Source organism: Gadus morhua, chromosome 5 (assembly GCF_902167405.1).
Source record: "Gadus morhua chromosome 5, gadMor3.0, whole genome shotgun sequence".
Lineage (NCBI taxonomy): Eukaryota > Metazoa > Chordata > Actinopteri > Gadiformes > Gadidae > Gadus > Gadus morhua.
This window is the reverse complement of record NC_044052.1, coordinates 8166741-8190740: the sequence shown is the minus strand read 5'-3', so window position 1 is coordinate 8190740 and position 24000 is coordinate 8166741. Positions and strand designations below refer to the sequence as shown.

General features: G+C 48.8%; 1 protein-coding gene across 1 annotated transcript in view; it reads left to right on the top strand.

Annotated features, from left to right (window-relative positions):
* The window catches only part of LOC115544035 (AT-rich interactive domain-containing protein 1B-like), a 175473-nt gene that overhangs the window by 14084 nt on the left and 137389 nt on the right, over window positions 1-24000 (top strand). Inside the window, 1 exon segment of the mRNA XM_030356787.1 lies at window positions 14029-14232. Within this exon segment, the coding sequence (XP_030212647.1) occupies window positions 14029-14232 (204 nt within the window).

The following is a 24000-nucleotide window of genomic DNA, read 5'->3' as shown; positions in this document are numbered from 1 at the left end:
GGGGAAAAAACGAAACAAAAAAACACGCTATGTACGATGTAACACCAGCCGAGAGGAGGGGGGGGGGGGGGAGAAAAAAAGAACAGGACAGAGAGATGGAAGGAGAGAGGGAGGGAGGGAGGGAGGGAGGGAGGGAGGGAGGGAATGGAGCGGGGGGGGCAGGACGAGAGAGGAAAGATTCATCTCCTTTTTTTCCCCCCTCCAGAGAGAGAGGGAGAGTAATATGGAGAAAGATGAAAGAAAATCAAGAGAAAAAAGGTGGAGCAAAGACGTGGAGAGAGGGAGAGAGAGAGTGGGAGAGAGAGAGAGAGAGAGAGAAAGTAATGGTTCTACAGAGCAAACCACACATTTAGAGAGAAAAGGAGGGGGACGGAGAGAGGGAAACAGCGAGAGGAATGATTGGATTGACAGAAAGAAAAGCAAAGTGTGTGCGTGTGTGTGTGTGTGCGGCGGTGTGCGTTTGACGTGAGTGTCATGGCGACCGGCGACTCTTGTGTCGGTCGGAGGCCCATACTGTCAAGCTAATCTTAAAATAATTTAATTGCGAAGTCGACGCTTTTTTAAAGAGTATTGTAATTGAATCCTAAATTAGGCCTGGGAAAGGGGACGCGTCCTGCTTTTACTCAGCGCGCCTGCTCTCATTTCAATCACACACACACACACACACACACACACACACACACACACACACACACACACACACACACACACACACACACACACACACACACACACACACGTACATACACACACACACAAACACACACACTCATAGTTAGGCGTGCACACATATGCCACTTATGGCCGCAAAATTAGCAACACTTAAAGGTACGGATTCCATACACGGGTACATTCACTTACATCCCCATCCAGAACAATGTGCATAGGCGCACAGCCCCATTCACAGAGGGACACACACACATACACACACACACACACACCCACACACACACACACACACACACACACACACACACACACACACACACACACACACACACACACACACACACACACACACACACACACACACACACAGAGCTGTTAAAAACAAAAAAAAACAAGTGGCAAAGGAAATGCTAATGAAATGCATATTTGGGGAGAAAGGGGCCATCTATAATTTAGCAGTGCTCTTTGAATGTGAATGATGCGTGCGTGCGAGCACTGTGATTTATTTTGGTGGTGCAGAGGGATAATTCTGTCGGAGCGCGCTTTTATTCTTGTAAACAAATGTGGGGAAAGAGGAGAATGAAAGTGGAGTAATAAAGTAAACAGAATGATATGAATACATTCAGCTGCTGGCATAAATAATGCCTATAGGGGATGGAGGGTTTCGAAGAGAGAGAGAGAGAGGGAGAGAGAGAAGGGGGGAGAGGAGCGAGAGAGAAAGCGATAGAAAGGCGGTGTATGACAGATTGACAGCAGTGATATTGCCTCCTGGAATTTAGCTTGTCTATAGGCAGTGGAAAAAATCTATTTTCCGGTATCTCCTTTGTGGGATTTTGTTTTGTTTACAAATGCATTTCCATCACCTTCACGCAGACACCCACACATATACTCATACACTAATGTATGCACCCATACATTATCCCTCGAAGCCATCACTGCATTGTTGTGCTCGAATACACACACACACACAAACAGACACACACACACACACACACATACACACACACAGAGACACACACACACGTGAAGGCATCCACGCACACACACAACATCCATGCTAAGCTCTGTGTAATGGGGGGGCCCCGGGTAACCTTGATTTCCCTCCACGCTGTTGCAGCTCAATGTGCTTTCACTTACATACCCCGGCCTGGACCTCACGGCCCTTGCTCGGACCAAGCCCCGTCGCAAAAAACGACAGGCTGAGCACAGCTCCCTGGATCAAAGCCCCGTGGGGAGGAGGGTTCTGCCCTCCATAATCGCCCGACCCTGCCCCATAACTCCTGGGAAGAAAGATGGCACATGGTTGGGGCGGGAAGGGTCGGGGCGGGGCGGGGGCGGGTCAGTCCGAGGGGGATAGCCGGCCCAACAGGCGGGGAACAGATGCCGATTATGGCGGTGATACGGTCGCTGAAACGAGCAGCCAGCGGCCGGAGCAGTTTGTCAGCTTTGTTTACACATGGAGCTCCGGGCTGGCGTCGGGCCGTGTGATAGGAGCGATCCCGCGTGGTGGGAACTTCCTAGGTGAGGCCGGGCTTGAGGCTGCCGCACACGTCGAACGGAATCAGCGTTCCGATTTTTTGTGTGTTTTTGGTTTGCTCTCGTCCCAAACACACTGCATTGTTGTGTCCCCTTTTGACACAACTGCCACAGCCGTCGTGACGTTGCCCAATTCCCACTCCAGATCTAGTTCCATAATAATATAAAACGTCAAATCAAATGTTCCCCGTCCAAACTCACGTGGATGTTATCCAAAGGGTTTTCTGTAAACCTTGGAAGATGTCGTTTGTTTCATCAACAGGCTGATGTATGTGTGGGAAAGAGAACCCCGCGGGAGGATATATTGTTGTGGGTACAATCAAGGCAGCTCACAGCTTCATCTGCCTGTGTGATCCCTCTATCAATAAAGAACCCAGGCCCCAGTCAGAAGGCCTGCCAACCTTCTGGCTGTCCGTGCAGGCCTGCTCTCCTCACACAAACATCTGGGCCCAGATGGTTGCACTGTGGTTGTGTACGCAGTGCGTGCCTGCGTGTGCAAACGTGCACAAACACGAGAAAAAAACTGGATTTTTCGTTCTATTCTAATGCGCCCACTTGCCATGCCTAATATTGCCTATGCCTTTAAACACGTTGCTGTGAGTCGTTAAAGGATAGCACAGAGTGAGATCCTGCCCATTAGAAACCATTTCACACTACACACACAAGAATAGCTGTGGTTCTCCTGCATGTACACGGTAACACTGTAGGTGTGACAACCCCGGCTCGCAAAAGCAGACCTAAAAGTAATTTACAGACGTATGTATACAATGTCTCACAACGGCAATATGGAACCACCTCGAGGTGAACTGGGAACTGTGTTGCCGTCGCGGCCAGGATCTGCCTGTCTCTCCTGGGAAATATGTCCTCCCCTGTAATGCGTCTGGCCTTTAATAAAACCCAGCCTGTGCAGCAGGGTCAAGGGTTTATTGTGTAAAACAACTCATGATCATGGTTCCCCACCACACCAATAGTTTGGCCCCAATTACGATTGGCGTTGGTCAAGCTAATGTTTGGCGCCTTTGAGCTTGTTTTCAATCCTTTAATACAGGCAAGAAAACCCCCCAAAAAATAAACATTGTTATTCCGATAGCTCCACTGGCCTCTCTGTAATCACGATAGCCCCCTTTAAATGCGAAATCGACCTTTATTTCATGCCAGTCAATACATCGTCATGTGTTCTTCATAAGGGTCCGATATCGTAGTTCAAACCTCCGTACACAGAGCAGCCTCCCTCCATCAGGGCACGGGAATAATGTCGTTCAGAGCGCCGGAGCTCAGCGGTTAAAGAAAAAAAACCGAAGAGGAAAGCAGAAAAAAACTAAGCCAGCCGTGTGTGTCTGCAGTCAGGCCACTGCATCAGCACTCCCAACAGGCCCTGGGGTTCCTCATTGATCGGCCCCTGGCTCCCTGCACCACCTCCTCCACAAGCTCCACCAGCTCCACCAGCTCATGTTTCCCTGGGCCAGGCCCTCCTCGCTGATTGATTCTCAGTCAGGGGCCCGGGGCCTCTCAGAGAGGAACCTGGAGGGGGGTGTGTGTGTGTGTGTTGGGGGGGGGGGGTAGAAGCCGTGTATAGAAGGAGGTGAACACAGGTCCTGGGTTCATGGCCTGGTGGTGGTGGGAGTGTGGGACTCACAACCCGGTCCATTAAAGGGGGCCGTTAAGAGGTCAGAGATATATGTATATGTGATCCTTTAACAAATGGCATTCCTCAACTTTAACATCTGCACACTCTCTCTCTCTCTCTCTCTCTCTCTCTCTCTCTCTCTCTCTCTCTCTCTCTCTCTCTCTCTCTCTCTCTCTCTCTCTCTCTCTCTGTCTCCTCCTGTCTCTCTGTATCTCTCCCTCTCTCTCTCGCTCTCTCGCTCTCTCTGTCTCTCTGTATCTCTCCCTCTCTCTCTCGCTCCCTCCTCTCTCTCGCTCTCTCTCTCTCTCTCTCTCTCTCTCTCTCTCTCTCTCTCTCTCTCTCTCTCTCTCTCTCTCCTCTCTCTCTCTCTCTCTCTCTCTCTCTCTCTCTCTCTCTCGCCCCTGCTGATTTGGAATTGGCTGGCTCCACCTTGAGCGATCAATCCACTGTCCTGTTTGGGCGCCGGTCCACTCCAGAGCTCTGACTCTCTCCTCCTCTGTCATACATCAGTGGCCCGGCACGCCGCCTCGCCTTATGATGGCCGTGCGAGAAAGGGAAAAAGGGCGGGAAATAAACTGAAAATCTATTTTTTTCTAATTAACTTTGTAAATTTCCCGCTGAGCTATCAGGCGTGGGGGCGCCGCGTGTCGTGCCGAGTCCGATAATGAAATCAATTTGGTTCAAATTGTTTCAGGTGACTTTTAATGAGTATCTAATATCCGCCCGGGGAGGGAAGGTCAGGATATCTGTTTGTTGTGCCTCCTTTATTTATTTATTTTCATCGCAAAGTGATGGATCACCCCTCTGGAGAAATATGGATGGCTCCGCCCCTCCTCCAAGAGGACTGGGCCGCGCTCCAAAACCAGCAGCCTGAATGTAAATCCTCGTTGTTGTTTTAATGGGCAACATCTTTTACTGTGATTAAGACTGGAAACTTGTTTTTCTCAGTGGAGACGACACACACTGCGTTCGTTAGTTCCTCCGGAGGTAGTCGATGGGGAACAAGAGGCACATGTATTCAATCCTTCCTTCGGGGTGGCGGGCCATATCTACTCATACTTAGCGATGCTGCTTTCGCGCAACTAGTACACAAAGCGTGTACCTCTGAAGTTAAAGAGGACAGAAAGAACTAGAGGGGGGGAGGGAGGCTGGAAGGTCTCGAGAGGTTGTGTGTTATTCTCGTGTTGTTTTTGCGTTAAGAGGGTGAACTCATTCAGCGGTTGTTTCGGACAGAGGCTCCACATACATAATTTACCCTGCTCTCCCTCCGTGTGGCTCGGGCTCCTGGGCTGCCTAGTCAGCTCGTTATGTTTTGCCTTGCAGGGAAGACTAATGGATGGCAGAGAAAGCCCTCCCTCAGGACCTTTAGCATCGTTTTCCAGAGGTCCGCTCGCTTAGTATTCACTTATGTGTTGTTTTTTTTTATTCCGCCCTACTCTGAGCACAATATCATGAATAACCATTGCTAATTCATAAACACACTGGGCGGTGCAGGACCTTGGTTCATAATGACGGTAGAAATCAGATAAAAATAAATAAAACGCACAACAGAAACAACCAGAGCGAGACACTTTTCCCTCTTTGAGACCGTCCTATTAGCCAGCGGTGGTGATTTCCTTGAACAGCGGAGAGAGCCATCTTCTGCATGGTTAACACTGGGGTACAACGCATTCTCTGGGTCGGGAACGTGGCGGCCAGGCTGAGTAGAGATAAGTTAAGAAATTTGAAATATTGTCATATTGTTTGAATTGTCATGTTATTTTCCCCTCCTTTTAATTCATCTGGTTGTGAAACAGCAGCTTTCTACACTGGGGTTTTATAGGCTGCAGTGAGGGTAGCTAGGGCTTTTTTCACAGAGCCCCGTTTTGTATGTCTTTGTGTGCATGTGTGTGTGTTTCTGTATGAGTTATTGTGCGCTGTGGAATTCTAAATACAATGTTTGTATTCGCATAATCAACAGGGTGGCCCTTTTGTGGTTTTAAAGTTTTATTTACCTGTGTCCAAGCAACTTTTAGACCATATACACCTATTGAACTAATAAAAACGTTTACATAATTATTATCCCTAACATTTTTTTATTTTATTTTATTTTAAACTTTCTTTTTCCAGATAAATCATTAAGAACAGTTTCTTATTTACAATATTGATCTGGTCCAAGAGGCCCCACTAGGAGTAAAGTTACAAATAACAAATACACAGGCATGACTAATTTAGACAAATATAAAACGGATACACAAATACACAGCCTATGTACAGAAAGAAAATAGGCTCAGTCTACGTTTAATGTAGACTACCACAGCTTATAATTTCGTATCATAAAATATAAGAAGTTCTCGTCATTGTCTTGCCAAAGTTCTGCAGCTAGCTCAGATAGTTTCAATGTGAAATACTTTTTGCATACAATGGGCCAGGCACAGACATTCTGATCCTTTGGTAACCACCAGACTCGGGCCTCGGTCTCAGAGTAAATCAAAAGCTACGTCTGCCCAATGTGACAGCGCTGCGACATTAGCATAAATGAAGTGTGTCTTGGAAAACCTCCTCGCTGTTCTGGATTTCTGCTAAGTCTGCTCGCGGTTCGGTGTGCAGCGGCTCCCTACCAGACTTTCACTACTAGTTCCAAACAACGTTTTTTCTCTCTCTCTCTCTCTCTCTCTTTCTCTTTCTCTTTCTCTCTCTCTCTCTCTCTCTCTCTCTCTCTCTCTCTCTCTCTCCCTATCTCCCTCTCGCTCTTGCGCTCTGTAATGGTGCTTCAGCTGCATCTTGTCATACCAGATTCCTTATTTCCCTGTCCACCGCCTCGCCTCTCCGTCTCGCCAGAGAAGAAGAAGAAGCAGGAAAAAAGAAACTGTGACGACCCCGAGCATGACCCCAATCTCACTCTAGACAGATGAAGCAGCCTCTTCTCGACGCTCTCGCTCTCTCTCTCTTTCTCGCGCTCTCTCTCTCTCTTTCGCTCTCTCTCTCTCTTTCCTTCGCTCTATCCCATCCTTTCTTCCTTCCCCCCTCCTCTTCCTTCCCCCCTCTTCCTCCTCTTCCTCCTCCTCCACCTCCCGTTGCCGTGACGTCCGTGCGGCGGACGCTGTGGAAGAGGAACGGCCGCCGGTGCTCTGCACACCGCAACCTGTCCATTATCCGTGCCTCCCCTATCAACCCCTCGGATCCCATTGTTTCTACTCAACGTGGAACAGCCTAAACATTGGCTGCTCCCTCTCCTCCTCCACTGCTCTCCAACCCTGTATCATCCCCTTTTCTCCCTCTCCCTTTCTTCTCCTCGGTTGATTTCGTGCCAGCCTGTATTTCTGTACGGCTTTATGGCTGGCTGGCCGTGCCATCAAGGGCTACTGGGTTGAAGGGAAGGTAATTTGGCCCTGTTTGGCTCGTTCCCTGTGGAGCAGGCCCGGGTCTCCGCGCTGCCGTTTGCTAGCAGACTGCCCCGCTGGGTTCCTGCTAACAAGGCGCCCGTTCGACTGTGCAAGATGAGACGTCCGCCTCCGTCGTACCTTTAGCATGGCTCGCAGTCACAGTAAGCACACATGCGTGCACGCGCGCTAACATCAACGCTGTAGCGTTAGTGTCACCGAGGCGACACACCACGTCACAGACACTTCGTCTGATAAGGTCGAGTGGCTGACGTTGCTAGCCAAGTTGTTGTGGAGCCCAGCGTGATGGGATGCCTGCAGTGAGAGGGTCGCCGCGCTGGTCTGGGAACAGCGGGCAGAGGAGTACCAACGCGTGTCACGTGCCCTCACACGTCGCATTGAAATGAGCTCATTGGTGGACCCCCCCCCCCCCCCCCGCTCGTCTCCCCCCCCCCCCCCTCCTCTCGCCCGCGATGACGTCATACCGCTGCTGCCTCCATGTTGTTGTTGTTGTTGTTGTTGTTGTTGTTGTTGTTCTGCTCTGAGTCAGCAGGAGCAGAGGTGGAGTGGAGGGAATTTGCACACATTAATATGGAACAGGAGCCCGCTTCTCGCCCAGTGCCACGATATCTCCCCTTCTTCCGTCTTTTTATTATTCTCTCTTCCCTCTCTGTCTCCGTATTGCCTGGTTTCCCTCCAGCCCTTTCCCTGTCTGCATTGGGCCCTACTGAGCCTCTCTCTGTGTGTGCGTGTGTGTGTGTGTGTGTGCGTGTGCGTGTGCGTGTGTGTGTGTGTGTGTGTGTGTGTGTGTGTGTGTGTTTCTGTGCGTGTGTGGGGGTTAGTGAAAGAGCAGGTGTAATGGCCTTGGTGCATACTTTTCAGCCTGACCCGCTGGGCCTGGGCTTTTGGGGCCCAACCGCGGTAGACCCCCCCCCCCCCCCCCCCCCCTCAACCCCTGATGTTTAAGGAGAGGGCTGAGTGTCTATCTGCCTCATGGCATGAATAAATAACATTAGAGACGCAGCAAATTGTCTCAGCAGACCAACCGGGGCTCTCTGCATTTGTTTGTGTGTGGAATCGCGTGTGTGTGTCTGTGTGACTGATTCTCCAGATAGGAAAGAAGGAGAATTATGTGACAGTAATTATCGCTGTTATTTGTTTCTCCTCACAAAATGTACACAAGGCTGGGAAGGCTTCATCATAAACCCATCATTGTGGCCTTTCCGTTCCCGCTCTCCTCTTCTCTGAGACGTCAACAAAATAGACAAAAACAAACGGAAATGAAGTGAACAATGGCAAAAAAAAACACTCTCTTCATCTAAGGCTGACCTTGCAGCAGACGGCTTTTGAAGACCTGTCACTTTTTGCAAACGCGAAATATCTAATGGCGAAATTAACAAAATGAGCCTCACTTCAGTCGCATTCGTTCTTGTCACCAGTTGTGTTCCAGCGTGTGGTTTGTCATTGCAGACCCCAGTGTAAGAGAAACAGAAAAGTCATTCTTCACTCATGTTGTGTGCGAGTGCATCGCTCCCGCACATGATTTATAACGCCACGCTGGCTGAGGGCCGAAGCTTGAGTTGATTAATGACGATTTCAGCGCCATTCCCAAGTTTTTGATAATCGATGCAGTGTGCGCCCTCCCACAAGTAAAAACACAAGACAACCGATACGTACCCCTGAATGATAGTGGTTAACCGTTTCCCCCATCAACGTGAACCTCCGTTTCGTTGTCTCTGCCCCGTCTTCCTCTCCGACGGTCAGCGTCGTGGCATAGATCACGCCGTTCCATATGTGCGTAGAGCACAGCGGGCGCCAAACGGGGACATAATTATTATATCCGCTTAACAGCATTGGGTTGCGGCTAAGAGCCTCAAATGATTTCTTAAGTAGTATCGGCTCTATAAAACACCTCGTAGCTCATTAGGAAACCACTGTATTGGGGTTGGCTTTTTCCTTTCCCTTGGCCGGGCTGCTTAATGAAGACCGGAGGTGGTTTGAGAGCGGCCCACATCAAGGTGGAAACATTGGTAACAACTCTGTAAGTGGGTGAACGGTTACCATGGCTGAAGGAAGTCACTCACTGCTTCCTCTCGCTGTGTGTGTGTGTGTGTGTGTGTGTGTGTGTGTGTGTGTGTGTGTGTGTGTGTGTGTGTGTGTGTGTGTGTGTGTGTGTGTGTGTGTGTGTGTGTGTGTGTGTGTGTGTGTGTGTGTGTGCGCGTTTAATTATAGGCCGGGGGCGGTTCGAAGGGAATGCGAGACCGAGAAATCAGGCATTCATTGTCCGTTTAATGTGAACCACAAGGTGGTAAAAGGTGGTCACACAAACTGCACAAAAGATTTTGATGTGATGTGTTGTGTTGGTGTACGTGTGAAAAAAGGTGTGCTGTTTGTCGATTGGGGTGTGTCTGTGTGTGTGTTGTGTGGGGGGGCTTTTGTACCCTTTTTCTGCAACCCAAAATCGTTTGCGTTGCCTAACAATGCTACAACAAGTCTCTTGCACGTTTTGCGGCGCCTGCATTTGAATTGGAATAATAACCATCATGCAGATATGGTTTTATGTTTGTTTGATGTGTGTCTCGTATAATCCACACATCGCAGCCCGTCTGCACCGTGCACCCTAATGCCTTCTCTGATTAACAACGTTGCACATTAAAATGCGAGTGAAATTATTATCCTCAAATAACGCCTAAAAAAAAAAGCAATTTAGCAGGTTTGACACGCACAAACACGCTCACACTCACACACAACCATAGACAGAGCACACACACACAGTCATACAAACGCGCGCGCACACACACACACACACACACACACACACACACACACACACACACACACACACACACACACACACACACACACACACACACACACACACAGAGCACACACCCACGGCAGACACACACACACACACAGTAATTGCACTCATCTTCAGTTTTAATGGCTTTGTATTTGCCAAAAAAAATTAAACAAAGATCTTTAAAAAAAGCAAGCATGCGGGAGTCAGTGGATTGAAGTTCCTAAATTGAATTTTAAATTTAGTAGTCAGATTGGTATTGTTGCTGGTTCACCCCTCCCCCAGCCCCCCTTTTCCCTGCATCTATCTCTCCGTTTGTTGTGCTCTGCGCCCAGACGAACAGAAGGAAATACATTTGAAAGGAGCACCACAAAAAAATAAAGTATTGAAAATAATTTCCCCTTGTATTCCCGCAAGCGTTTTTTTTTCTTCCTCATCTCATTTGTTTATTCCTCCCGGCTCTGAAATGATTCATTTTGAGGTACTACCTGTTTTTCCTTTCCGTGGATGAGGCTGAGATATTTTAATTCAACACTATGCTCGGGCGTGAGGGTCTATCCGGAGGGGAAGGGAAAGGTTGCAGCGTGGTAGAATCTCTTTTCAAGAGAATAGAAATGTCATGGAAGCAGATAGATAGAGGGTTTGTTTGGGAGAGAGAGAGAGAGAGAGAGAGGGGAGAGAGAAAGAGAGAGAGAGAGAGAGAGAGAGAGAGAGAGAGAGAGAGAGAGAGAGAGAGAGAGAGAGAGAGAGAGAGAGAGAGAGAGAGAGATGCTCTGTATGCAACACAGCCCGTATGTACATATCAATGATGGATGGCAGGTGCCATGACGAGTATATTTGATAGGAAGATGATTACTTATTGCTGCGGCATTACTTTAGAATTTCTGACAAAGGTATATCAGCGTATGTTTGTGTGTGTGTGTGTTTGTGTGTGTGTGTGTGTGTGTGTGTGTGTGTGTGTGTGTGTGTGTGTGTGTGTGTGTGTGTGTGTGTGTGTGTGTGTGTGTGTGTGTGTGTGTGTGTGTGTGTGTGTGTGTTTAATTGACCTTCGCCTGCCTCATTCCCAAAACTCTAAAGTCGTTTTCCATGTACTGGGTTCTGGTGAGAGCTATTGTTTGTTTGCTGCCGCTTGTTGAGAGTGTGTGTGTGTGTTTGTGTGTGTGTGTTTGTCTGTGTCTGTTTGTGTGCGCCTGCGTATGTGTGTGTGTGTGTGTGTGTGTGCGCGCCTGTGTGTGTGTGTGCGCCCTCATGTGAGCGTGTGTCTGCAACAGTATGGGATTTAGTTGTGATGCACTCAGCTATTTTCAGCTAAGGGGGGGAGGCGTACACCTCTCCAGATGGATTGGCAACCTGGATGGATGGACGAATGCATGGGGGGGGGGGGGGGGGGGGGGGGGGTCGAGGAGGGGTGAGGGGAGGCGAGAGGAGAGGGGGCCAGGATTGCAGAGAGAGAGTGTGTCCCATACCCAGGGTGGCACTGTGCCCTCTCCAGCGCTGGTACCGCTCTAATTAGCGGGGCCGCTTTTGTGCACGTGTACCTTTGCCAGGGCCCGTGAGTGTGCTTGCTCCTGTGTGTGTGTGTGTGTGTGTGTGTGTGTGTGTGTGTGTGTGTGTGTGTGTGTGTGTGTGTGTGTGTGTGGTTTCATTCTTGTGTGTCTCTGTGTGTGTGCGCTCGCCAGCCTTGAGGGGCCGACCGTGGCGTGCTGCCGTGTGTTTTGGCGACTCTTTTAAGAGCTTCTAAGCGAGGTCACGTGTTGTTTTGTAGTTGCCGCTGTGGTGGAGACACATGACCTGCAGCCCTTTTGCAGCACATGCTGCATCAGAACAGCCAGTGGGTCACCCGGTACACAGCAAACTAAGCGGTTCAAGCCTGGGCTGGTGCCCGTGTGTTCTGGAGCCCAGATCACACAGGCACCAGGGGTTGTGGATCAGATTGGAGTGAAAGGTAATAATGTGATTGTTATTTGTTTTGATCATTGGCTTGTGAGTGACTCAGGCCTCAGGTAGGTTTCACAAATAACACGGTTTTATTTACCCATAGTTCATAGATCCACAAGAGTGGATTGAAAGATGAAGTCATCATTTACATAAATAAATATTAGACTGTAATATAAGGTCATCATAACAACAAGTAGAATCGCTTAAAGTTTTGTGGAAAAGGAGGAAACATACTAATAGGTCCTACGTACGCAGAGACAGGGGGGAAGACAAAGCTTGCAAGCATCTTGCTAAAATGTTTGTTTGTTTATTTATTTATTTATTTAAGGGACAGTGTACATTAATCAACACGACCATTGCATCGGACATATAAATGTACCAGATTTAGTTAAAAAACTATTTTTCATCTATAGTCCCTGTAGTTTTAATTGTTATCATCTGTAGTTTATAATAACATTTAGCTGGTTATGTTATTCAATGCATATATCTATATAGATTCATCTTACGTGTATGGGTGTAAATATTATTCATACCACAGTTCAAATAATCCCCCCCTTGCCTGGAGTGGAATGGACTACTCCATGAGGTGAAATGAAACTTGGGTGCTTTCCGGGTGCTCGCGTTCTCATCCAGTCTCAGTATCTTTCTACTGCAGGGAATCAAACTCGTGTGTTTGTTCATTATAATGTTAACCTGTGCTATTTAACTATTCGGTCAAACATTTTGAAGCATCCATTTTGTTTAAGGGTTCTTTACTCACAACATTCAATATTTTATTCGGTCAAATATGAAATAGCATGTGAAATAAAATGGTTTGCTTTGGCATAAGTTGTCTTCTCCAAGACCAGCAGCACACTCACATATTTACACGCGCACCTGGAAGCCCCCCATTAACACGACCCTCACCCCTCTAAGTCTCTTCATCTCTCTACATCTGCCCCCTTACTAACCCCCCTAACCCTTAACACAGTAACTACCCCCCCCCGCCACACACACACACACACTCCCCTGCCCCCCACTGCCACCATAACCACAGCCCACCTCTCTCCCATCTATGGAGTAGATCAGAGCCCCTCTGCTCTCTCTCTCTCTCTCTCTCTCTCTCTCTCTCTCTCTCTCTCTCTCTCTCTCTCTCTCTCTCTCTCTCTCTCTCTCTCTCTCTCTCTCGCTCGCTCGCTCGCTCGCTCGCTCTCGCTGTCTTTCTCTCCCTATCACGCGCACTCTCACACACTCATACACACTCACACACACACATGCCCCTGCGGACACAACCACTTTAAAACCACCGAGCCTAGCAACGCAATACAGCGAATAACGCACTGCAGTCCCCTGGACATGTTCCTCATATTAGAGCACACGGCAATGTCTGCAACGCGCTTAGACAAGGTAATATTGAATTGGGCTGTGTGTGTGTGTGTGTGTATGTGTCTGTGTGTGTGTGTGTGTGTGTGTGTGTCCGGTGTGTGTGTGTGTGTGTGAGGCCAGGAGGTCACAATCATAAGCAAAGTGTGCACTAAAAAACAGCAGGAGCACAGCATTACTGAGGAACGGAGGAAGGATCTTGGAACAAAAGCGGCGAACAGAGCAGGGCTAGAGGTGACCTGCTCTCTGCAGTCAGAGAGGACGCGTACCGCTGCACGCCGGCGGGAGCAGCGCCCGCCAAGCACATGGACCATGAAGGATTCGCCTTCGACAAAGAAGTGGCAGCCCCGAATGAAGGGCACACTTCCAATGCTTCCGTTCTTATTTGTCAACGACAGTTGTTGAAAGCAAGGGTCTCAAACCCTATCTGGGGGCCCCGCCCGTCAGCATGTCATTAGCCGTTGACTCGACTAATGTGTCTTGATGTTGGCTCGTCATTTAGCATGTCATTGACCTAGCTTTGGAAGCTAATTAAAACATCCCTGTCGCGGAATGGGCTGCATTTAGCACTTTATCTGTCCTTTGTTCCCTCGTCACAGCCTGTTATATCTTTGGCTCTGAAGGTTTGGGTTTGAGGAGCGTCATTGTCAGCCCTGATCATAATGGATGTCAGGGTCAGGAATATGTTTGGTTTGACTTGAATTGTAAACCTCTCCTCTCCCTCTCTTGTTCAGGTGGCCTCCATGGACTTTATGACCATGAAGCGTTCCCAGCTCTACGGCATGTCCACCAACCCCTACTCCGGCCAGCAGCAGTCCGGGGGCGGGCCTTACCCGCCTGCACAGCCATACACGTCGCCTGCCCCGCACCGCTATCCAATGGGCATGCAGGGGAGGGGCCAAGTGGGCATGGGCGGGATGCAGTACGCTCAGCAACAGGTGTGTAGAGAAGCTTGCGAAAGGGAAGTGTATGTGTGTGTGTTTGTGTGAGTGTTTGTGTGTGTGTCGGGGGGGTGTGTGTGTTTGTGTGTGTGTGTGGGGGGGGGGGGGGGGAAACTCATGATGCTCATGTGGAGTTGGAAAATGTACAGATGTGCTGGCCCTGGGAGAGAGACACACACACATACACACGTACACACACAAACAAACCACTCTGTGTGTTTGTGAAGCAGTGGTACTGTTCTCCATCTCATGCTGCCAATATTGCGGTCGGACATTGTGAACATTTTCACACAACATTTCCCAACATTTCTCCCCCCTCCCCCCCCCCCCCCCCCCCCACACACACACACACACACTCACACATAACAGGCCTGGCGTGGTCCATTTGAGACGGAGCCTAAAATACCATGGAACACCACATGCTGGTCGCCACGGGAACGCCCCGCCCCTCTTCAACACTCCATATCTGACAGCTGGCTGTGTGTGTGTGTGTGTGTGTGTGTGTGTGTGTGTGTGTGTGTGTTTGTTTCTGTGTGTGTGTGTGTGTGCATGAATATATATATCTGCCTTACATCTCATGTGTTTGTGCACATGACTTTTCATCTACTGTGCATTTGAGAATGTTTTTTGGCAGAGAATAAAAGAAAGAGAAGAAAATAAGAGAAAGAGAGGGAGTGAGAGGGGCATTGCTGAAATGCTCTGTGTGCGTCTGTGTGTGTGTGTGTGTGTGTGTGTGTGTGTGTGTGTGTGTGTGTGTGTGTGTGTGTGTGTGTGTGTGTGTGTGTGTGTGTGTGTGTGTGTGTGTGTGTGTGGGTTTGTGTGTGTGTGTGTGTGTGTGTGTGTGCACCCATTGATGTAAACAAGGGCTGCGTGCAGCGGGCTTACGTCAGCGTCTCCCTGTGCGATAAAATAGGCTGTGTTGCAGACAATAGCTGTCCTGTCTGCTTCATTGAGTCTTAAGTAAATCCCATTTACTCTTGGAAGTGAGTGTGTGAGCATATGCACACTTTTGTGTGTGTGTGTGTGCGGGTGGGTGTGTGTGTGTGGATGTGAGCATGTGCCACGTTGTGTGTATGCGTGTGTGTGTGTGTGTGTGTGTGTGTGTGTGTGTGTGTGTATGTGTGTGTGTGTGTGTGTGTGTGTGTGTGTGTCTGGTGTCTCTGTGGGAAAGAAAGAAAGAAAAATAAAGGAGAGTGGCCAGACTGACAAAAATGTTTGCTATGAATGTGTGTGTGTAAGTGTGCGAATGTGTGTGAGAGCGTGAGTGTTTGCGTGTGGGTGCCTGCGTGCGTGCATGCGCTGGTGTTTAAGCGTGTCTGTTTTCTCTATGTAAGTGGGCGAGTGAAGCCTTTTATATATCCAGAATAAAATGAGCCGTGTCTTTATATGTGTTTATATGCTGACGATTCCACTCCATCAGTACAGTCTGTAGTAAAACAAGAACACTGCCCGCCAAAAGCAACACAAAAAAACATGCTATTCTGGGCACAGAGAGAGAGAGGGGGAGAGAGAGAGAGAGAGAGGGGGAGAGAGAGAGAGAGAGAGAGAGAGAGAGAGAGAGAGGAGAGAGAGAGAGAGAGAGAGAGAGAGAGAGAGAGAGAGAGAGAGATGGAGAGAGAGAGAGGCCTCCTGTCACTCCCTGCTATATTTAGTCAGTTGGTTCTGTGTGGATCTGTCTTTGGATACCTCTCACTGATGCGCACCTCCACACACGTTGCAAGACGACGTTGAAAAAGTGTAAATGATACAGAGACACAGGCAGACAGACGGACAGAGAGGGAGAGGAGAGGGTAAGAGAGAGAGAGAGAGAGGGAGAGAGAGGAACACACACACACACACACACACACACACACACACACACACACACACACACACACATTCTCATTACAGCATATCGTACAGTTAATTCAATAAGTTAACAATGAAGCATGTTCAATGCATAAAAACCATCATGGGAAATACCCTTGAAATACTTTCCTCGGTATTTACGAGAATGGCTTCATGTGCTTCCACTCTAGACACTCCTGTCGGCTAGCCGCAGCAAAGCTAACGTAGCCCTGAAACAGTAAGAATGCCTGTGCTGCACAATAGCACCTGCATGCTATGGGCTCTTTCCTCAAGACGCCCTCATGGACCCATAAGGACCGCACACATACCAAACACATTTCAATCGGGGGAAAGGATGTGTGTAAACATAAAGGCATCCAAATTAAAAGCAATGCCTTCCTATGTACAGTCCATCGCACATAAATGCATGCAAGCACTAACACACACAACAACACGCACAACACACACACACACACACACACACACACACACACACACACACACACACACACACACACACACACACACACACACACACACACACACACAAAACAAACTGGTTAATGTTTTGTGTTCTGAGTCCTCTGGTGTATTACATAGGGGAGTGTGTATGTGTTGGGTAGCAATCACAGCGTAGCACGACGGAACGTAATTAGTTCAAATAGTATTCGCTGTTCTCCCTGGCTATGGCCATGGGAACACAGCTTCTAAAGTTTCTAATTATCTATAGCTTTTAGCTATAGCTAGCTTTTAAAAGTCACACCACTGCCTGTGTAAAAAAAAAACCTGTCTGCCTGCCTGTGTATCTGTCTGTCTACCTGCCTGTCTGTCTGTCGGTCTATCTGTCTGTGACTGTCTGTCTTTGCTCATTGTCTTTCTGTCTGGTGGTTAGTGGTGAGAGCCAGTTTATGATTCAGAGAGGGTGGGAAAATCCAATGTTCACATGGGGGGAAAGGAAAGCATTGGTTTCCTTCCATTGGGTCTTTTCATTTGGTTTAATTTGATTCATGAAACATGTTGGCGTATTTCTTTGTTGCTGATGTAGTTTCCTAATGCGTTTCCTGCATCTAGTCATTTTCTATGTTCCACTTGTTAGCGGGTACACGTGTGTTTTATTAAAAGAGTGGGAATACCAGCAATGGGAACATTGCAATAAACAAAACGTAACGACATTGCAACAGCACAAGACTGAATCCTCTAATCTGTTCTAACTCAGGGGGGGATGGGGTTAAGGATTTTTTTTGGGGGGGGTGATGTAATAGGCAGCACACATGATTTCCCCATGATGCATTGCTCTCGCGCAGAGTGCTCAGCGTGGTACAGCTGAGCGTGCTGGGGCGTTGCTAGGCAATGTGACGTCATCGGGAAGGAGTTCTGCGCGTAGAGGTGTTGCTGTTATTTCCCAGGGACTGTGTGGGCTCCTCGTTGTGTGTGTGCGTGTGTGAGTGTGTGTGCGTGTGCATGTGTGTGTTGGTGCATAATATGAGCATATATAGACCCTCTCTGACTCTATATCCATTCTGATTAAATTCCACTAAAATGAACCTGGAAGCATCACCAAAGTGATGCGTTTACTGCGCTTCCATTCTCCCCTGCTGACAGAAGACCTTCACATGACTGCTCCACCGTGCACAGATTTTTTATCACAGCATGTCTGTTCACTGGACTGGATGTGTGTGTGTGTGTGTGTGTGTGTGTGTGTGTGTGTGTGTGTGTGTGTGTGTGTGTGTGTGTGTGTGTGTGTGTGTGTGTGTGTGTGTGTGTGTGTGTGTGTGTGTGTGCGTGCGTGCGTGCGTGCGTGTCGGAGGGGTGATGAATAGATTTAGGGCTGGAGGATGTATTTGTGTCCTATGATCATGCATACTCTCTCTCTCACACACACAGCATAGATAGACACAAACACACACACAGACATCAACACACACACAGACACACCAACACACACACCTACACACAAAATAGTACAATATCCGAACTATAAACCCACCTACGGCGACTAAGACACACACACACGCACACACACACACACACACACACACACACACACACACACACACACACACACACACACACACACACACACACACACACACACACACACGCGCGCACACGCACACACCTGCAAGCACACACCCCGGGTCTGATAGCGGCTGTAGGCACCAATTAAGCAGACAGCTCGTGGCTCCCCGTCCTAGATACAGCCACGGGAGGCACAAACACAAGCCCCGTGCTGCGGCGACACGCCGCACACCGGCGCGAGCACGCCGCGCTAATTCCGAGTCTCCCCCTTTTCGGCACGTTCGCACGGCCGATTGTTCTGCTCCAAAGCAATGCGTGGCGTGGACCAGAAGGAAAGACTCTGGGAAGCTGTCAGGGTAATCACCGAGCTTTAGTCGCTGCCACCCTACACACTGCCGTATGCAATTTGTCACCAACCTGACATAAATAGTAGCATTGCTTCATGTATTGTATATCCAGACACGCATCTCTAAAGACGATGGCGTGTCTGTGTGTGTGTGTGATGTGTGTCTGGGTCTGTGTGTGTGTACGTGTGTGATGTGTGTCTAGGTCTGTGTGTGTTTATGTGTGTGTGTGTTTGTGTGTGCGTGTGTGCTGCTGGGGGATTGAGTTTGTTGGGAAGTGGATTGAAGTTGAAAGCCCTTGAGGGTGAAAAAAAGGAAAAGAAAGAAAAAGCAAAGAAAAAGCGGCAGCCAATTCCGAGCGTAATTTCCTGTGATGTCAAAGTTGGCAGACGGAGAGGAAGAGGAATTTGAGGGAAACATTAGTGTTTGATGTGAAAAGACAAGAGGGCGGAAAGGAGAGCGAGCGCGGGAGAGCACAAGCAAGAGAGACGGAGAGAGAGAGAGAGAAAGAGGGAGAGAGGGAGAGGGAGGGAGAGAGAGAGAGAGACAGAGAGAGAGAGAGAGAGAGAGAGAGAGAGAGAGAGAGAGAGAGAGAGAGAGAGAGGGGAGGGAGAGAGAGAGACAGAGAGAGAGAGAGAGAGAGAGAGAGAGAGACGGGGGGGGGGGAGGGGGGGGGGGGGGGGGGTTGAATGTGTCAACCAAACAGGGAGAAACCATTAGTGGTGTTGGCTGTTTGTTCCTCTCACGCCCGGCGTGGGCCAGCAGCTTAGCGGCGCCCTGTCTGAAGTCAAGTGGTGACCGTGGCCTCCCAGCCATCGTCGGCCTCACTGTGGCGTTGTCCCAAATACAGATCCGTCTATCGGTTGTCTATCAGTCTGCCTGTCTCCCCGACTCTCCATCTATCTGTCTTTTTGTCCATCTATTTTTTGTCCATCTATATATCCATTGTCTATCTGCCTTCCTATCGGTTCATCTGTGTCCATCTCTCCGCCTGTCAGTTTGCGTGTCTACGTCTCCCTCTCTGCTTCTCTCAAACATCAATCTGTAGCCTTGTCTGTATGTTGTCTCTCCGTTTTGCGTCATCTGTCCGTTGCTATGTCGGCCGGTCCCCCTGTCTGTCGGTCCGCCTGTGAACCCGGCCTGTGTATACTGAGGGGTTGTGGGGGTTGATGGGTAATTTATGGCATCGATTGGGCCCGTCGTGGTCTCCGCGCTGCTCAGGAGTACGAGGACCACTTGCGAGCACTTAGGGGCCCCGGGCGCGGGGGCTTGTCTGCGGGGTTAATGCAGCCAGAGCTGCCCGGGCCTGACAAATGGGATGGGAAGCCCCAATAAATCACAAGCCTCTGCCAGGAAAGATGGGGATAGAGGGATGGTGGTGGTGGTGGCGGCTGGCGTAAGGAGGAGAGAGAGGGGCGTGGGTGGATGATGGTGGTGGTGGTGGTGGTGGTGGTGGTGACGGGTCAGACAACAAGGGCCACTCAGCCACCGTCTGTGCCCCCCCTCCCCCCCCACACACACACACACACCCCTCTCCCCCTTCGAAACCCCCTACCCAGCCCTTCCTCGCTGCTCAAAGAGGCCCTTGACATCATAAAAACTTTCCTCGACAAAGTACACTTCGTGTGTTAAGTGTAACACACAAGGGCACGCAGGCGTGCACACACACGCACGCACACACACACACACACGCACGCACGCACGCGCGCGCGCGCGCCTAAACACAGTATGCCTGGTCGATCTCGTATCTCCGTGCCAATCCCTTTCTCCATCATTCTAATCCTCCACCCCATCCCTGGGCATTTCCAGTACACAATTAAAGAAGACATTAAGAGACAGGGGGGCAGGGGTGGGTGTGGGGAAGGGGTGGGTGTGGGGAAGGGGTGGGTGTGGGGAAGGGGTGGGTGTGGTGGGAGGGGCTGGCAGGATGGAGGAAGGAGAGCATGCGGATGTGAACGAGCTGATTAATTAAAGGTTCCTCTCTGGCTGCAGAATAGATGAAGTTTCAGGATCAATTAATTAGCACGCTGGCTCACGCACGTCAATGGCTCTAATAGCCTGCTCTCATTTGTTACTTTTATTACCCTCCCCCCCCCCCCCCCCCCCCTCACTCAGCCCCCTACTGTTCTGGAGGGGCTCTAGCCAATCAAAATCAGATTGGGTGATGGAGGGGGGCCGTGTGTGTGTGTGTGTGTGTGTGTGTGTGTGTGTGTGTGTGTGTGTGTGAGTTGGTCTTTGTCTTCCCGTTTTGCATTTGGACATGTGTAGCATTTGAGAGTCTTTGATGCACACATAAGTGTTTGTGTGTGCTTGTTCAATAAATGTATATGTGAATGTGTGTGTGTGTGTGTGTCTGTTTGCCCCTGCCTTTTTTACACATCAAGTATGTGTAAAAAGAGACAAACTTTGTGTGTGCTGTGATCCATAGCTTAAGCCCGCATTTTGCGTTTGCTATATCTGTATCCACCGCGGTTCTGTGTTTTTGCACCTCCCAAAGGGGTCAAGGCCTCCCATGCCCTTGTGACCTTAGAATAAGCCCCACCCCCTGGTTCATGTATTTGTCCCATCTCTGAAGACCTGATTGGAGGAAGCAAGCGATGGCAGGCGTCTGCGTGAGACACCCCTGCTTTTAACCCCGCGGCCTTGTGACAAGTCACGCTGTCATGTGTGTGTTTTTTCACACAAGGGCATCTCCCGGCGTCTCCACGCGTCAGCATCAAGGCTCCGCACGCAGCTGCCATCGTACTGTGACGCAACGCCCACTGCCAGCCTTCATGGCTCCATTAACATGAATCTATCTGTGCGACTTTCTGGCAATGTATTGTTGATGTATTTATGCGTCTGTGTGTGCGTGTTCGTGAGTGTGTTATTTTTTTCTTCTGTTTGTCGAACATTCATTTAAGTTTCTACACTTATCTTATACCCAAACAATGGGCCCTTATTATCTTGTCTAAACGTTTCACAAAAAGGTAAAACTAGGATTTTCCACCTCCCCAAAAAACGACATGGGTTGAAATTCAATGTGTGCTGTGTTTAAACAACAACAACATTGTATCCTGTGTAACAGTATAATGTCTGCATGTCTATCTATGGGTCTGTTGTAACGACCGTTTGTTCAACTCTGTCTTCCTGCCCTCTATACAAACTGCCTCATTCCGGCCCAGCCAGCTATGGGGAGGGAAAGAGGCCATTTTCACCACCGATTTCTTTTTTTCTTGTTCCTTATGTTCTGTTTGTAGTTTTTTTTTATGTGTTCCTTATTTCCTCTTGTTTTTTTTTCCTGGCCGCCCTCCCCTTCATTTCTCACCCTCATGTCGTTCTTGGCCTCAGATTGGGGTCAGGAGTTTACTGGGGGAAAACATTTGGAATTGGTGGCACAGGGCCCGGAATCTCGCAGGAAAGCAAAAAAAAAAAGAGAAAGTGGAAAGAAAAACAAAAGGAAATCACTGTTCTGACACACATTACAGAGCACATTAACCTGCCCCTGTGTGCCTTTTTAAAGTGTCTCCATTACGGCTCTGTCTGTAACAACACAGCCAGCGCCAGTCGCAGCGGCTGCCAGAAGAAAAAACTCATAGCTGGGGAACTGGACAACGTGGTTTATTTGGTTTTATTTGGTATTAGTATCCGTGTGCTTCTCCATTGATTTGGAAGCAAGCACGAATAGACAGAGGGAAAGAGATGAAGAATACTGAGGGGGAGAGGGAGGGGGAGAGAGAGAGAGAGAGAGAGAGAGAGAGAGAGAGAGAGAGAGAGAGAGAGAGAGAGAGAGAGAGAGAGAGAGAGAGAGAGAGAGAGAGAGAGAGAGAGAGAGAGAGAGAGAGAGAGAGAGAGAGAGAGAATACAGAATACGAGGGAGAGATGAGGTCAGACAGTGCTGTCTGGCTGTCTTTGGATACCGGATTGGAGATGAGAACGTATAAATACAGTGGCGCGTCAAGCGGCTCCATCAATCAATGACACGCTATCAGCTCACTTTCACTCCGGCGCTACCAATGCCGGCGCTGATATTATCATCGTGGGGTCGATGAGCCGCGCCCGGAGAAAGACACTGGGCCTTGTGTTTTTATGAGAAGTAAAGCGAGGTAAACACGTTGGTTATTGAATGTATATCAGCCAGCCGCAGATAGCGAGTTTTTTCTAAGCAAGCCCTTCAATTGCCATCCTGAGATTGTGGGGTTGTGTGTGTGTGTGTGTGTGGGTGTGTGTGTGTGTGTGTGTGGGCTGTTAAAGTTGCAACTTGCTGGTGCTGTTATCATCGGTCACGGCACAAATAAGGCTTGTGTCGAAGCAAGTCCAACCTGACCAACTGCATTTCTCTCCCGTTATAAATATCATATATATATATGTATAGTGGCTAATGCCAATGAAATGTACAGCCTACACTATAAAGAAGTTCTACTATTTTGAATCTGCCACCAGGTAAAATCGATGAGTCTTGCAAAATGTTAGTGTCTGGTGATTAAAATAAGGGAAAGACCCTTAAACAACACAATCATGTTTTCTTTTGTTCATATTAAAATGCACAGTATTAAACTGTGTTCTACGGTTATTTTTATGCACACGTTGAAAGGCTTAGGTTCGACATTGGCTGGTGAAGCGAGTGTCCCTGCGCTCTATATAGGCTGTTCTCCAGGGCCCAGATAACTGCAGCAGATACGCGCTGGGGCTGGACAGCTGAGATTGCACTTGAATAAACTGATAATTAATTAGCTCTAAACGTTGTGTGTTTTCCCATAAATAATGCAGTAGGTGTTTTTTATTTTCCGCCTCAGGGCTTGATAACCTGCGTGCCTTGTTGCTTTCTGTTAACATAAAGGACTCCCTTTGCTGTTTTCTGTGTAACAGCAGATCTCTCTCTCTCTTTCTGTCAGTCTCTCTCTCTCTCTCCCTCTAACCCTCTCTCACTCACTATTCTACTCACCTATGGCAGTCTTACCTGAGGTGTCAACAGTTTTATCGTAGAGAGAGAGAGAGAGAGAGAGAACGAGTGAGAGAGAGAGAGAGAGAGAGAGAGAGAGATCTCTAGGGTTGATCTTCTTGAAATGTGCGCATTAGGCAGAAAAAAAGTGAGAAGCTTACAGTTTTGTCGCTACAGAAATACAACCTCACTGCGTTGGCCTCTAATCCAGGTGGGTTTTTTAGCACACAAATGCTCATGCTCCACCCCGTGTCTGTGTGTCTGTCCGTTCATTCTAGTCCTGCATGGTTGGCGGGCCAGGCAGGGCTCTTGTTGGCTGGGCCCATATGTCACTCAAAGTGGGCCAACTGTGGGCCGGCTCTCTCGGTCACCACAGTACTGTAGAAATGATGACAAATTCCTTCTGGTGCTCATTGGCCCGATTTCAATTACAGGAGTGATTTGTGAGTTATTTTGTGTGTGCCATCGACACCGGTTCACAGACATGCCTCCACAGCCTAAATGGTGCTTTACTCATATTGTTCACGGTGGAAAAATACGTTTTTTGACCAATTCTCTCAGGCAGACCAAATTTTTCATTTTTCAGACATTTGAGTCCACGGACAAATTTATTGTGTCAACAATCAATGTGTGTGAGTATGTGTGTGTGTGTGT